Here is a 17,094-nt window from a genome sequence, read left to right on the forward strand (position 1 = left end):
TCTCCACAGCTACCACTTAGAGAGCTTTCTAAGGTTGTCTAAGACCTCCTAAATCAACATAAGGGCTGTCTGGAGTGGTGCAGGGTGCCCACTTACATATGTGTACATCACATACCAGGCCAGCCTCTCACAGTTGTACTTGGCCCAGTTTTGCAGAGCCAGAGTAGAACATATCCTGGGACTTCTGAGGCAAACTACCCCAACTCCTATGGTTGAGGTCCAGTAACCCATGCTTGCCCCGTCGCCCCTTGAATGGGGTCTGACTGCACCAGTGAGGTATGAGGCAACAGTGAGCACAAGAAAAAGGAGGCTGTACCATCCATAGTAGCCTTTGCTAAAAGAGCCAGTGGGCACAACAAGGATGCTCTTGCATCTCGCAAAAGAAGTACACTCAAAGCAAAGAGCTATCGACCACCCCTCTAACACTAGGAGGGTACCGGATCATGGTATACGAATCAAAGCTATGGTTAACAACAAACCAGTCCTGAGAATGATGAGAACCTCCAGCACTACAACAGACAGGACAGCGCAGTGTCTCTAGCCAAACACCATAGAGAACTGTATTTAGTCAGGCTAACAACCTGCATCTGGAATGGACGAGTGCAGCCTTCACGGGACTGTAGGAACAAGGAAACAAGGGAAAATAACCTGGCCACTGGCACTGCAGAAAGTGAAGCCACACATGCACCACATCTCACACCCAGTGTAGCTTGGCTCTCAAGTTCAAAGACCAAAAAGGGTGGAAAATATAAGGTAGAGGTTGGGAGTTGGTTAAGAATCTGAACTAGACTGAACCGGCCTCTTACAATTGTGCACCCTGTAGGGCCTCGCCCTAAACCAATTATCAGAAAACCTAGGTAGCCCCCAAAACTGACATTCAGGATGTATTGCTCTCCAAGAATGGCTGGAGGCAACTCCTGTAACAAACGTCTCCATAGAGGAAGCAGCCCTTCCACCGAATAGGTGAGAACCATCAAGGGCGAATCCAACAGGTCAGCCTGAATCGTCTAGGGAGGTCTGAGAGGCACAAATTGACAAAACACTTGGATTCACATTCCAGGGTTTTAGTGCTCCATGGCGTCTCTAAATACACATTTATGGACATCCTCAGAAAATAGAATGGTGCAGACCTGAGGAAGCTAGGACTTGAAGAGCACCAAAGTTAAATCCCAACCCAACAAAGAATACCAGTGAGATACACATTCACAGTTATCAGCTACTTGAATAACAAAGTGTTCTAAAGACATAGACCCAGCCGCGGCCCATGCAGGTAAGAGGAGTGGGGCAGGGGGTTTTGAAGGACCATGACGAGTGAAAATTAAATAATGGATTAATTTTGCCTTGTCATTGTCTGTTAAAATCCACCCCACCCGGTCCAACCGCCCCACTGCTCTTACCTGCACAGACCGCGGCTGCATAGACCCATGGACCTGGTGACAGAGTCCAGAGAATTAAGGCCAGATCAGAGAAGCTGAAACAAACCCATCACACACCAGCTCTGCAATGGTGTTAATACATGATCTGAAAGCAGGAGAACCACCATCTCCCAGAGGACATGAAAGAAACGAGTCAACAAGCTCATGGAATTACAAGAATGGAGGCCATGGCCCACTCTAATAACAAGTTCCTCAGCAATGCATTAACATCCTGCAACTCTCCAAATTAAGGAGGGGAGAAGGTGGTATCGCCAGGCCCAGGGACCAAAGAGGGAGACAAGTAATCTATTATGGGCATAGTAGACAAACATATTCTCAGTTGTGCAAAGCAACGTGTGATCCGAACATTAATAGCTGGAGCCAAGGCGGGCATATCAAAGGCCACTTAACCAGAGACCTTGAGTGCCTCATAGAAAGGTAGAGACCTTGAGTGCCTCATAGAAAGGTAGAAAGGGTTCCAATGAGGAAGAACAGATTCTAGGATTTCTGTCAATTAACCCGGCACAATGTCCATATACGCAGGGGTAATTTTAAAACTAAAGCCACCATACACAAAGTAGAACTGAAGTACAGGATATCCTTTGAAGGGAAGTATAAAGACCAATCTTGTTCAAACTAGCACTCACAGAATAAACCACTGACATAATGGAAATCTGAGAAGAACCCTTTCACAGAGTAAGAGGAAGAAGGAGATAGGCCATCCCTCTCAACTGTGGTTAAAGATCACAAGACCTTGATGGGGGAAGGTTATAAAAGATGGTACCAAAGTTGGTACCAAAGTCAATAGAACACCCAGAGTCCTGGTACCCGAGGAGAATGTCTAGAGATAGCTCATTATCAGGAAAAACTTTAACTGGATGTTCAGTGTCATTCAGAATGGTTTTACCAGTGCAGAGGAACAGGAAGAGCACGAGGTGTCGGTTTGTAGGACGCTTAGTATACGGTGTCCACTTATTTAAGGGAAGCACCTTGTACTAATCCAGACAACCCTTATTGTGATTTTAGTGGTCGTAGAGAGCTTTCTATGGTTGCCTAAGTGGTAGCTGTGGAGAGCATCCTTCAGGTTTAGCCCATGAGGAGTGTTAAGCAGCTTGTTTTACCAGAACTAATCATATAGTGTAGGTTAAACGAAAAAGAACCATGCAGTGTAGTTATAAAAATAGTTGTATTTATTATACACGCTCACTAACACATTAGTATGTCTCCTACCCAGAGATGTCAACACAATACACACAATATTTCAAATGTAGAACAGGTAAGTAAGCAGAAATGCACAGTGGTCTCCAGGGGGAGACCAAACCATATAGTAAAGAAGTGGAATGCGAACTACGACCAAAGTCGGGACTTGGACCAGAAGACCCCCACGGAGGCTGTGTGCAGAGTGGAAACACAGACGCGTACTCAATACAAGTCAATGGTAAAGTCGCAGTTGCAGTTTTTAAGAAGCAGGGCCCTTCCCAGTGGACCCTGAGGAAACCCTGAGGAAGATGGAAGGTTGGAGAGTGACCCCTCATGTGGATATCCCAGGAACGAGAATACCTACATCAGGGAAGCCAGGTGCATTGGTGCGAAGTGACGTCGGAAACTGCCGTAGACCACAATGGAGGGCTTCAGAAAAGATGCCGCTGACGAAGAAGGTGAAAGTCCGGTGGAATCCAAGGATGGATTCTTGAAGAGGAGTACCGCAAAGCAGAGGGGACAGAGTCTTTGCCACTCAGAAGTGACCAGGAGGCAAGGAAGACCAATGACCACCGATGACGGAAGATACAGGAGTGATGATGGTGACCTTGTCGTTGCAGCTGTGAGGATCAGGCGATGCTGTGGAAGACCAGGAGCCATTCATGAGCTGCCCCACGTCGGGCATCAAGAACCAGAGGGTAGGGGTCAACGGGAGCACCAACAAGCCTTGGCAGCAGCAACAGATGTGGTAAACAAAAAAAGTGCAGCGTTGGGACCAACAAGGTCCAAGAGACTCACCAAGTACAGGAGAGTCAGAGCAGGCCCCGAGCAAGCAGTGTAGCCCACTGAAGCCAAGCAAGACCGTCAAGGGGACCTGCAGGCCAAAGGCACAGGAGTCGCACGAGGACCTCGAGCAGCTCACCAAAGAAACATGACCTGTAGTTAGACTTCTCGTATTTGACTTTATGTCCACTGTATGTATTAAATGGCTGACCACACTTACAAAGCCTGGACAATCGTATCCAGGGTTTGTAGAGGGGCCCTGCTCATGCAGGGGCACCCTCACACTTGTAACCAAGTACGCTTCCCCCAGGACTGAAGAGCCTGCCATAGGGCTGACTTATCTGTTTTAAGTGCAGTGACCTCAGATATAAGGAAACCTATTTCTGTGGTAAGTGGTGTTAGCACCAACTTAGACAGGCTGCAATGGCAGGCTTGTAGTTACAGTTTGAGTGGTCTCTCATGAGTGGCATAATACATGCTGCAGCCCAGAGGAGACCCCTGGTGTACTTATGCCCTGGGTACCTTAGTACTATATACTAGGGACTTACGTGGGTACACCAGTAGCCAATTGGGAAGGTACCTTATCGCTGTCAAATTTAGGTAGGAAGCACAGTGACTGGGGTCCTGATTAGCAGGATCCCAGTCAGATTAGTCAGAAAACAGAATAACACCAGCAAAAAGTGGGGGTAGTCATGAAAGCCAATCCTACTTTCCTACACAGTATCAAAACCAAAGAAACCAAAAAGGCCTCCAACAGCAAAACTGGAGCTGTTGAGATGGAACCTATGTCAACAAGCCCAGAGAGGCTAACAGAGGGCAGGTAGGAGGTGCCAGCAGGGGAGAGCTCATAAGATCAGAAGGCACTGTGAGGCTCAGAAGTGCACCAGAAAGAGCTGACAGAGGGCCAAATGTTTCCAACAAAGCCTCTGTGAAAGCTGCCACCTGAGCGGCATCAACATAAGATGCCAGAAAGCTAGAATGGCATGCGGCAGCAGTGGGCAGGAGCCAAGTCTGAGGACAATGCCAAGGTTGAAATCATGGAACAACACAGAGAATTGCCCCGTGAGCGGTGCAGTAACGGGGGAACACTCCTCAAGCAATTGAGGCAAAACAAATCACCAGAGGTTGGCCCGAACTGCGGAGCCATCTCAGAGTCACTCTTTTTTTTTTTTGAAACCTTTATTACAGAAGTCAAAAGAGATACAAAAATGGGCCTACAACCTTCGGGCCGGCCGCTAGCAAACAATAAGAGCATAGAATATCACAGGAGTTGGAAAGAAAAAACGTTGGCGGCCACACCGTCCGGACCCCCCAGATGGCGGTTCCATTTTTATGTAAGAAATAACAAACAAATCCACAAGGCAGCAAGAAGTCGAAGCAGCAGTATGAGCTCCCCTGGGGAGGACCCTACCGATCCACAGGAAAAGCAGGGGGGGACAGGCCGGAGCGGAAACAAAGTGGACTCAGTACCCAGAACCAAGGAGACAAGGAGACTAGGGAGACGGGGCCAGTGCCAGATCAGGCGTCAGTGGCGGGGTACAAATTCCGCCACGGTAGGAGTTCCAGGGGCCCCATACTTTCACCCATTTCCCAGGCTTACCTCTCGCGACATACACCACTTTTTCCCGAAACATACACCAATCCATGTTGTCCTTCCATGCCGAGATCGTTGGCGACCTCTGGGAGCCCCACAATTGCGCTATGTCACGCTTGGCCACCATATAGCCCAGAGTCACCCACCACGTCTGCGGCACTGAGTAATCAGTCGGCTCCCACACATTTAGCAGACACCTCCTCGCCTCAGGAAGCAGCGGCACATGTGTGACCGCCTGCAACACCGCATGCACACCACGCCAGAATCGCGCCACCTCCGGACATTCCCACAAAATATGGACGAAGGTCCCTAAGGAACCACACCCACGCTTACACAACCCATCCACGGAATATCCCATACGCATCAGACCCGGCCCCGTAACATAGACCCTATGGAGTATTTTGAGCTGGACGAAGCGAAGGCGGGCCGGTATGGCCACCTCTTTCGGGGAGGCCACCGCAGACACCCAGTCCTCGTCGTCCAGCTCCAATCCATCGGCGACCCACGCCTCACGAAGGCTAGTCAACAGTCCCGAGCGATCGTTGATGAGCTTTTTGTAAATCAAGGAAATCGTGCCGTCCGGCACATGCCCATCTAGCACTCTATCTTCCAGAGGGGAGTACTCCGGGATGGAGGCAACATCCGGGAATACGGAGACCAGCGCGTGACGGACCTGTAGATATCGAAAGTACTCCCTGTCCTGCAACTGGAATTCCGTCTGCAGCACATCGAACGTTTTGAATCCCCCCCTCGTCCAGAGATCGCCCACCCTGCTGATGCCTATCATGTCCCACTTCTCAAAGCCCTTCGAGGTCCACAGGGAGCCCAGCCGCTCAGAGGCATACAGTGGCGTCGCCCGGGTCAATCGATCCTTCCACCCCATCGCCAAGGTTGCCGCGTGCCACACCCGTACCATGACCCGCGTAGGGCCCGTCAGACGCGCGTCGAGCGATCGAGAATAAAGCGCACGATTATAGTCACCACCCGGCAGTAATAGTTTATCCATCTCAAAGGCCGGGTTTAGAGCGGGCCCATAAAGGCCGTGGTTTATCGCGGCCAGCTGGGAGGCCCAATAGTACCGTTTGATGTCTGGGAGGGCGACCCCCCCGTCATACCACGGGAGTGTCAGCTTCGCAAGGGCGATACGCGGCCTCCCATCCCAGAATAGGTGGCGCTGCAGACTCTCCACCTCGCGAAAGTAGCGCGCCGGGACAACGTCCATCGTGTTCTGTAGAGCATATAGGAAACGTGGCAGCGACATCATCTTAAACAATGCCGCACGGCCAAGCGATGAGAGCGGCAAGCGCCTCCAACGCGCCACGTCCTCCTTCAGGCGCTGGAGGGGGGGGAGCAAATTTTGTTTATATCGGGCCTCAGCGTCCAGGGTGATAAAGATACCCAGGTACTTAAATCCCTGCGGAGCGACCTGGATAGGGCAGCCCCGCGGTAGGATAGGAGTCTCCCCGGAGAGGACATACACACAGGATTTAGCCCAGTTGATGACTAGGCCAGAATTGCGGCCAAAGGAATGCAAAACATCCACTAATACAATCAGCGATTTACGCGGGGAAGCAAGGTATAAAAGGATATCATCTGCGTAAAGGGATACGCGATCCTCATACTCAGGGGTCCAACGGAGACCACGAATGGAAGGATCCCACCGCAGCCACTCCGCCAGGGGCTCCAAGGCAAGCGCGAAGAGGAGCGGCGACAGCGGGCAGCCCTGCCGCGTACCCCTGCCCAGCTCAAACGGAGCCGACACTCTACCATTCACCACCACCTGCGCCAGAGGTCCGGAGTATAACAGTTTCACCCAACCAATGAATCCCGGGCCAAAACCAAACTTCGCCAGCATCGCCCAAATATATGGCCGCTCAAGCGTGTCGAACGCCATAGTGGCGTCCAAGGACGCCAAAATGGCCGGCTCTCGTATGAACGGGACCCGCGCGAGCACCCCATGCAAACGCCGCAGATTAAGCGCGGTGTTGCGATGAGGGATAAAGCCGGACTGGTCCTGGTGAATCAGATCGCACACCACGCTAACCAGCCGATTAGCCAGCACCTTGGCGAGAATTTTGGGCTCCGCATTCAACAGAGAAATGGACCTGTAAGACGTGACCCGATCCCGCGGCCTCCCCTCCTTATGGATAACCACGATAGTGGCCAGACGCTGGTCCAGCGGGAGGGAACCCGCCGAACGGGCCGCGAGGAACATAGCACGGAGATGTGGCGCCAGCGTATCCGGTCGCAGCTTGTACAATTCGATGGGAAGGCCATTAGGACCCATGGCCTTGCCGGAAGCGACCGAACGTATGGCGAGGGCAATCTCCTCAGATGTAGGGGCGGCGTACAACGACACTTTATCCTCTTCCGAGAGGGAAGGCAGCGCAATATCCCTGAGCAGAGCATGGGAATCCTCTTCCGAGCGGGAAGATACCGGGGAATACACCCCACGGAAATATTCTGCGAAGCAATCAACAATTTCACCCGGATCAGTGACACACACACCATCCAATTTCTCAATCAACGGGACAACTCGACTCGCTCTCTCCTTTTTATCCAGCCACGCAATCAATTTACCAGCCTTATCACCCACATCATACAGTCTCCCATGCTGCTCTCTACTGAGGCCCCTGGCTGCCTCCGTGACGAGGGCCTTATAGTCCGCCTGCTTGAGTCGGAGAGCATGTAATTTGTCGTCCGTCACCCCACATTCCAGATCACCCTCCAACTCAGTTATCTCAGTTTCAATACGGGTCACCTCCTCCCGCCCGCGCCACCGGGAATGGGAAATAAGGGACAGGGCCTCCCCCCGGATTACCGTCTTGAACGCCTCCCACAGAGAGACCGCAGACGATACAGACCCCACATTATCTTCAAAATACCACTCAAGAGATTTAACCAAATCTGCGCGAATTGTGGGGTCACGCAGGTACCAGGGATTGACCGGGACCACCCTCCCCTCCCCCCTCGGGACAATGTCGAAGTGCAGCAGGAGCGGGGAGTGGTCCGAAACACCCCGCGCCAAATGTCGCACCTCCCCAACCCTCCCCGCCTGTGCCGCTGGCATCAGAACATAATCAAGCCTTGAAAGACTGCCATGAGCCCCGGAGTGAAAGGTGTACTGTATCTGCGTAGGGTGTTTCAGCCGCCAACAATCCACCAGCCCCAATGTATCCAAGAGGCCGGACAACCACGCTTGGGCACGGGGGAGATCCCTAGGAGGGTGACGATCCTCAGTACCGGAGACTACAGCGTTAAAATCTCCCCCAACCACTAGAATCCCCTCCGGAAGGCCAAGGAGGAGGCGTCCCAGATCAGCGAAAGTAGTTGTTTGCAACCCTGGCGGGACATAAACAGAAACTAAAACAATCACTCTACCCTCCAATCTACCCACCAGAGCCGTGTATCGTCCCCTGTCATCGTGGAACACCTCATCCATTTCCAACGGGAGCGAAGTTTTAACCATGATTCCCACGCCCCTCGAACCAGAGGTGAAGCCCGAGTGGGCTACAAGGCGATAGCCCCGTCTATTCATAGCACGAAAGGAGTTTCCAATGAGGTGTGTTTCCTGCAGAAATACTATATCGGGAGAAATACGTTTTAAAAACTGCAGGACCACACCCCGTTTTATCCTGTCCCCCAGTCCATTAACATTCCAGGACAAAAGACTCAGTCCCCTACCCCCCATCATAGCCGAAGTCGAGCCATCTCCCCCCAGGGAGCACTGTAGAAGTAGCACAACAATACATCTGCCTTGTGGTACAAATAAACAATACCCAACCCCAACCCAACAGCCCCAACAAAACTCCCCCTCCCTGCACCCCTGCATGAGCCCAAACAGCCCCCCCAACTTGCAGTGTGCCTGAAACTACTAAGACCCCCTAGAGGAGGAGGGAGAACCCCCTCGAGACCCAGCACAACCTCCCATGGAGGGGAAACAAGGCACAATAGGCGAAAGACCCTAAGCATGGCCAAAAGTGGCATCATCCGGGGTGAGCCACGGTGTCAGTACCTCAGACCCGGTCCGGTGAGCGCCCACCTCCCGTCGCCCCCCCTCCATCCCGACCATGTCCCCCAGTCAAAGTGTCCAACCAGTCCCCGGCCATGTCAGGACGGTCAAAAAAGTGAGTGCGACCATCCGCCTCCACCCGCAGCCTGGCTGGGAAGAGCATGGCATATTTTAGGTTCATGTCCCGAAGCCGCCGCTTGACACCCAGGAAACTCAGTCTCTGCTTCTGGACCGCCTGCGTGAAGTCAGGATAAAAGTTCACCTCCATGTTTTCCAGCTTAATCGGCCCTTGCAGTCTGGAAGCTTGCAGAATCGCATCCCTGTCCCGAAAGTTAAAAATACGGGCAATAAGAGGCCGCGGAGGGGCTCCGACCTTCGGCCTGCCTCCGGGAACTCTATGGGCCCTCTCCACCGCAAAGAATTTGCTCAGCCCCTTAGGCTGGAGATGGGTAGAGACCAGGTCCTCCACAAAGAGATCCGCCGCCGACTCCTCCCGTCCCTCGGGCACTCCAATAATGCGGATATTATTCCTCCGGGCCCTGCTCTTGGAGTCCTCCAGGCGCCGATCCAGGAGCGCACTTGCCTGACGGAGCCGATGCACCTCCGTCTGAAGGGCCGCTACCTCAGTCGTGAGGCCCGACGCGGTGTGGGCCAAAGAGTCGACCCGGTCATTGGTCTTAGAAAGATCGGCTCTAACAAGGTTGACATCGATGAGGACCGCGTCGAGTTTATGTGCCAAGGTGTCGAATTGCTGGCCCACTGAGGTCTTCATCTCAGCAATGGCGCCCATAACATCCTGCAAAGTCAGATCCGCAGGCAAATCCGGGGCATCCGAGGGGCACTCGGAGGACTTGTGCGATCCGCCGGGAGACCCCTTCGGGAGGGTGTAGCGGTCCATAATGTTGGCCTGATGCGCGGTTCCACGCCGGGTAGACCTGGCCTTCAACCGATCCCCATCCTGCTTCGTGGCCATCGTCGTGTGGCTCGCGCCCTCACCAGCTACGCAGTGGAGAGCAAGCAATCAAGGCCGAGAGCCCCGGGGGTCACCCCAGGACGGCAGAGCGGGCCACCGCAGGCAGGCAGGCAGGGTCTCCCAGCGAGGCCAACCCAACACAAAGAAGCGCCGTAATCCCACTTGCGATGAGGGCAGGGGGAGTCAAAAGCGAAAGTGAAAGTGCGGGGTACGCGACTCGCCAGGCCCAGCCCGCCGTTGTTGTTCACTTCGCCACTGGGTTACCCCCAAACTCGAATCCGGGGTCAGGAGGGAAGTAGGCCGCAAACTTCGGCCGGCGCTCACCCCGGCACCCGGGGTCCGATTCAGAAACGGAAAACGGGTACCACCTCGGCTCAGGCTCACCGACACAGTCCCCTCAACCGATTCAGGATGAAGGCAGGATAAACGTAGGAGGTTGCGGAGGTCCTCGGGAGCCTCGCACCTACGCGGCCATCTTGGTTGCGCGCTAGGCTCCTCCTCAGAGTCACTCTTGGTGTGGAACCCGGATGAAGAACAGCCCTGCTGACCTGCAGGTCCCTTGAAGAAATTCAAAAGCTCACTAGAGGAAGATGAACAAGAAGTCAAGCAGGAAGTCCACAACAAGACTAGCTGTAAACCGGGCTCCTAAACTCCAAGTACTGGAAAAATCTACAAGAAACACTCCAAGCCTGCATCAAAGTAAGCCATGGTGCTATCTGCTGTGCAGAGAGCGATTTGAAATCTTAAGAATCCAGTATGGTGCTCTGTAAATTCTTGACATGAGGAATGTGCAGGCAAAAGTGTCCATAAGTACTGAAAATCACCCCAAAACTATTAGATTTGCTATTTAAGCTTCTGAAAGCAAGCCCACCCTACCACCCTACTTAGAGTTCAGTGGATGGCAGATACCCTATCAGTTGAACCTCCTCTGGTCCAACATCAGGTTCTCAGATGTGCAGAGATAAATCCACTGGAAATGGTGGTCGATGCACAGCCCATTTCAGAGTGGCCAATAAATGATTAGTGCAATTACCTCTGTCACAGTATGCCCTGAATATGGCTCCTGACATTCCCAAACGGTAAGTATACACTGTAAACTCTCCTATCTGGAATATTAAGTAGATACGATTGCACCGACAACATGCTCCCTCTTTGGAAGTACATTTACTGCTCTCACATTTGCGGTGGAAATCCCATCAGCAGTAATCGACTTTAGTGTCTTTTTGATGGCCAATACACCCACTTTGGTGCATAGACTTGGGATGCCCTGATGGAACACTCTATATACACACACGTTTCAACTATTACTCTGGCAACTCTGAGGGAGACATAACACATGTCTGCAAAATACTCATTTCCTAACATCACTCTCATTTCTACCATTTTCAAAACTGTAAGAAAGTGAATTATTATTTGGGGTGGGCAGTCTCCCACTTCAAGGAATAATGACTCTAACTTATCAGGGTGAACCCCAAAGATAGTAGATTGACCTGAGCTCAAATCCCCCCTCCCCCCAATCCCCCCGGTAGTTATCACTTATGCAATGTGTAAAGCATTTTTGCAGTACCAAAACAGTAATAAAGTCAAAACAACAAAGAATAAAAATACCAAACTGAATTAAACAAAATGGAGTAAAATCTAAAAAAGTAAATTACACAAGAACGACAAAAATTCAATACGGGAATCCAGAGGTATGAATTTTTAAAGCTGTAAGTAAAAAACAAGTGCCTATGTAGATCAGAACATAGGAGCGATTTCAGGGTGAGTGCGATGAAACCAGGGTTAGATAGGCTAAGAGGGTTTGTCCTGGTAAAAAGATTTTACCTTCTGGCTTAGTCTTGTTTTTGGAGCTCAGAATCTCCAGTGGGGCAAGCCTGAAGCTCTATTTGAATAAAGTGCATCGAAGTACGACTCATTTGCAGCAATGTCCCCCTGACAGCTCCGGAGGTCAAGGAAGTCCACAAATATTCTACGTCCGAACATTTCCGGAAACAGAAACTAGCTCAGAAGGGTGTGGTACAGGCACGGACACTGGAGATAGGATGTGATGCCAAACAGGGGCATCCCTGTGTTTCTGCCCCAGGACTGAAGGCCCCTTGCATGAGATGCTCAATCCCTGGGTACTCCCACACTCTTGAATGACTGGCATAGAGTAAAACAAGTTGTGTTTAATATCTTATGCCCGAAGGTGAAATGGGATTAGATTAGGATGGACTACAGCCAGTTGGACTCTCAGGAAGATGTTTCCAGACGGTCCACCTGCAGCAAGGCATGCCTCTGAGCCTTTGTATTCTGCTCCTACATCATTGGGCATTATTCTTCATTCTGCCCTTCCACTGCACCTCATTTGAGGTTTTCATCCCTGGGCTTGTTACTCCCTCAAGTCAAAAGGTTAACTCTACTTCTATGATGAAGAGTTGCACCAACTGTACCTTTTCGCCCATCCAATGTTTGCTCACCAGGGCTGCCATCAGCGAACAGACCTACCTGCTGCTCGAACATTTGTGTCAAATGACTGACAAAGTTCTTCTCAAAGTTCTGCCGCAGACTTTCAAAGGTGATGAGCTGCTCAGCCACGCCATGCATCTTGCGGTACTCTGTGGAGACAAACAGATGTGAGTTCACCACTGTCTGGAGCCTGCACTCAGGACAGGGAGCCCTTGGGTTCACGTTCCAGGGTTGTAGTGCCCCAAGGCCTTTCTAAACACACATTGGTAGAACTCTTCAGGACATGGAATGGTGCAGACCTGAGGAAGCCTCTAACTCTAAATCCCAACGCATCAAAGGGTGCCAGTGAGATGCACATTCACAGTCAGTTATCAGCTCCTTGAATAACAAAGTGTTCTAAAGACATAGATACAGCCTGACAGTGAGAGCGCTGTAGCCTTAAATGCACTGATTGTGAAAGAAGGCTCCAGTCTCATGTATACTGACGTTATGACAGTAACATTGCTCTGGTGTGTGGTATACTGTCTGTCCAGCAGTGAGTGCTCCGTTGAGTGATATCCTGACTTTGTGACAGTGAGAGTGCTCCAGTGACAGATATACCAACAGTGAGGGTGCTCTCCTGACAGTGAGAGACATCGGTGTTAGACATACTGACTGTGTGACGGAGATAGCTCTCCACAGACTGAGATACTGACTGTGTGACACTGGGCTCAGTCCAATGTCTAATATAATGAACGTGTGGTGAAAAGGCTTCAGTGTGTGATATATTGTACGACTGACAGTAAGGGCACCCCTCTGTGATAAACTGACCGTGTGACAGTGAGGGTGCCGAGTGATACAGTATATATATATGTTGTCCATCACTACTGCCACCCCCACTCATAGGGGACCTTTTGCCCATCACTCCTGCCACCCCCACTCATAGGGCTTATGTTGCCCATCACTACTGCCAACCCCACCCATAGGGGACCTGTTGCCCATCACTACTGCCACCCCCACCCATAGGGGACCTGTTGCCCAGCACTACTGCCACCCCCACCCATAGGGGATCTGTTTCCCAGCACTCCTGCCACCCCACTCATAGGGCTTGTGTTGCCCATCACCCCTGCCACCCCCACCCATAGGGGACCTGTTGCCCATCACCCCTGCCACCCCCACTCATAGGGCTTATGTTGCTCATCACCCCTGCCACCCCCACTCATAGGGGATGCCACCCCCACTCATAGGGGACCTGTTGCCCATCACCCCTGCCACCCCCACCCATAGGGGACCTGTTGCCCAGCACTACTGCCACCCCCACCCATAGGGGACCTGTTGCCCATCACCCCTGCCACCCCTACCCATAGGGGACCTGTTGCCCATCACCCCTGCCACCCCCACTCATAGGGCTTATGTTGCTCATCACCCCTGCCACCCCCACTCATAGGGGACCTGTTGCCCATCATCCCTGCCCCCCCACCCATAGGGAACCTGTTGCCCAGCACTACTGCCACCCCCACCCATAGGGGACCCGTTGCCCATCACCCATGCCACCCCCACTCATAGGATGGGTGATGCGCCACACATCCATCATACTCCAACATTAGGTATGTCAGCAAAATACATCCCCCCTAACATCATGACAACAGTGTGTAGCCTGTGACAAATGCCCACAACAGTGATTATGACTTCGAACATACAATGTAACTAACAGCACATGTGTGACCAACAAATGAATGTGCCCGACACAAGGCAAGCATCACTATAGCACTGTGTCAATGTAAAAATAACACCCCCTCACTGTGTAGAACAAAAGTTAAGTGTGTGCTTCAAAACTGCAGCAGATGTTGAGCATTGTGGTGATGGGGTCTAAACCCCCCCTCATCACAGTGACCAAAAGGTAAGTGTCATCAAAGTCAAAAGCTTCAAATGCCAAACAGCATGTATGATTCCCGGTCCCAACACATCAAACACTCCTGGGACAAAGTAGTGGTTGTGTCCCATACCCACAGAGATGTGGTAAGGCTAACAGTGCTGTGAAAACATAACATACTCTCGGCCATGTGCAGACAAGCACCACCCATGGGGGCTGACAATGTATAGAGTGTACAATGACACAAGAGCAGAAGTTACCATCACAAAGCATACACACATCTCGAAAATAGACACACTAATCAAAACAACCTGTGGAGACTGCAGGTGTCAGGTCACAAACTCCCATTCCATGCCAGCAATGGCACCTAACAACCAGGATGAATGTGCACAATGATGTGATATGACTCACAGGGACAGCAGGGCAAATCACAGAAACAGCATCCAGACAATGGCCCACAACAGCAATACCAATGCACTGATGCAGATGCACAAACACAAACAGGCAACGTTACACTGCACATCTGACACAACATGTGTGTGTGTGTGTGTCTCAGTATCCCCAGGCAACTACACAACACATGAGGGGGGCTGAAACACAGTGACACAGATGTGGACACAGTGCCATACAAAAGTAAACCATCATTGGGACACCCTTAGTGGGCAATCAGGCATTGTGAGATGAGAGGGAGCACAACAGACACATGTGACACAAGCTGGAATGAACACCAACTAACAGCAAGAGACTGACACACAACAGCACTACCCCCAGGGACCAGACATTGGGGTGACACAATCATGCATGACACCTCCACTGTGATGACAAAGGTAGATATCGTACAAACTGGGAAACCCAGACATGTGTCCTGTTCCACAAACGTACATTACACATACACAAACACAAACACAAATCATTCAGCATAGCCCGTCATCCATGGACAAACGGGAGCTAGGGGCCCGCCCATCCATGCAAGCATTTACATCAGTCCACCCTCAACACCACACACCCTAAACTGCAACAATGTGCATCTGTGAAGCACACATGGACAGGTGACATTGCACATGCACCCATGACAAATACAGGAATGTTGGGAGAAACTAAGGTGCACAGACTCATCACACAAGGACAGTTTACAACCCTGGTGAATGACAGACATACTGCACAGTATGCGGTACATGCCATGACGTCAAAGCTCACGTAACCTTCAGAATACCTGCCACAGTCCCAGGGCAATGCAGAACCCAAGGAGAACCACAAGGAACACATGCTGACACCTGCAAACATTGCAGCCCTGCACCCGACAAGTGGGAGTCGTCACACACACATACACATGTTTCAATCACTGAAAGGTACCACCTAGGGACAACTACATGATATTGCGAACAAACAAGTGCCCTGGGAACCCCTGACTGTGTCCCATCTGCGTCTGACAACATCATCACCACTCAGAACTGACAAATCCCAATGATGAAACACCAATTAACAGTAGTGTGTCTTGCACCCACACATCTGGTAGCCCATGGCAAAGTTGTGGGATGAACACAGTACCACTCAGCAAGCATTAACAACAGGAACATATCAAGGAAACACTGCCTGTGTATGAAAAGGGATGTGGACACACACACACATGCTCATATAACACACACCATGGGCCCAGGCTATATCATGGGACAACACACTTACTTGAGGGGACCCATCTCCTGTGGAAGCCCAGCTGTGCCAAACATAGTCACAGCACGTCTCAGTCATGTTAGCAGAACACTTGGTCAGTCAGCCATCAGTTACCACACAATGAAGGCTCTGGTCACAACAGCCTGGGTACGGGAGTCTCCCCTAAGTCATCTGCACATACTCAAAAGATATGTACAGCAAGTTGCACAGAGGACCCATTAGCTCCTATACCAATGATGCCCACACCTGTAGGTCCCGTGGTGATGCGCACACAGTCTGTGAAATAGACAAATTGGACAATGGGAAGCACATCATATGTGAATGGGTGCAAGCCAGAGATGTGAACATGCAAATGAAATGTTCACAGAGATGTCCACAAATAGTTGATCATGACACACCCAGGTAGCTGCAAAGGATGACATGGATACCGACCAGAATAGGATACATATCTCATGGACCACTTGGAGTACCTCACATCAACACCTCAGTATTCAACATTGTAAACCAAGGATTACAAGTGCAAGGGCATGTTAAATATCATCAACCTAATGTACAGCTAAATCAAGTTCACAGGGGTAAAGAAAAAAACTTTATTCAGCATATTAAAAGTTAAACGTCCGTTCAAACAAAAGGCCAATGGCCAGTCCATTATCAAATGCTAAGGAGTGAACTAGAGTGACAACTGTCACACGTTGCTTGCCTGCACTGCTAAGGACAGGGGACATCCCCTCGGAGGGGCATACATGCGGGCAGGCCAGGCATCGCAGGGACAGGATCAGGGCGCAGCAGAAGGAGGCAGTGAAGAGGTGGTGGATGCAGTAGAGACACTTGCAACTGCAGTGGAGCTGACTGAAGTGGTGGGTGCAGTCACAACTGTGGGGCCCAAGTCAGATGGGGTGGGTGCCGGCACAACTTCAGTGGGCAGGTCATATGGAGTGGATTGGGTCCCCACTGCAGTGCCCAAGTCAGACGGGGTGGTTGTGGACTCCACTGCAGTGCCTAAATCCATGTGAGCGGAATGGGGTGCAGGTGAGGTCGGCAGGACAGAGGGGGGGACACGGTCCCCACATCAGTGGCACTAACCGTCTGACCAGGTGTGGAGGAGCAAGTGGTAGGGGGGAGGGCCTCAGCATTTTGGGGATGGTG

The 17,094-nt window shown here is 51.3% G+C and overlaps 1 protein-coding gene across 1 annotated transcript in view; it reads right to left on the minus strand.

Annotated features, from left to right (window-relative positions):
• The window catches only part of LOC146788818 (exocyst complex component 1-like), a 1,992,459-nt gene that overhangs the window by 884,429 nt on the left and 1,090,936 nt on the right, over nucleotides 1-17,094 (minus strand). Inside the window, exon 8 of the mRNA XM_085630399.1 lies at nucleotides 12,465-12,574. Within this exon, the coding sequence (XP_085486525.1) occupies nucleotides 12,465-12,574 (110 nt within the window). The remainder of the gene's footprint in view (nucleotides 1-12,464; nucleotides 12,575-17,094) is intronic.

Source organism: Triturus cristatus, chromosome 10 (assembly GCF_964204655.1).
Source record: "Triturus cristatus chromosome 10, aTriCri1.1, whole genome shotgun sequence".
Lineage (NCBI taxonomy): Eukaryota > Metazoa > Chordata > Amphibia > Caudata > Salamandridae > Triturus > Triturus cristatus.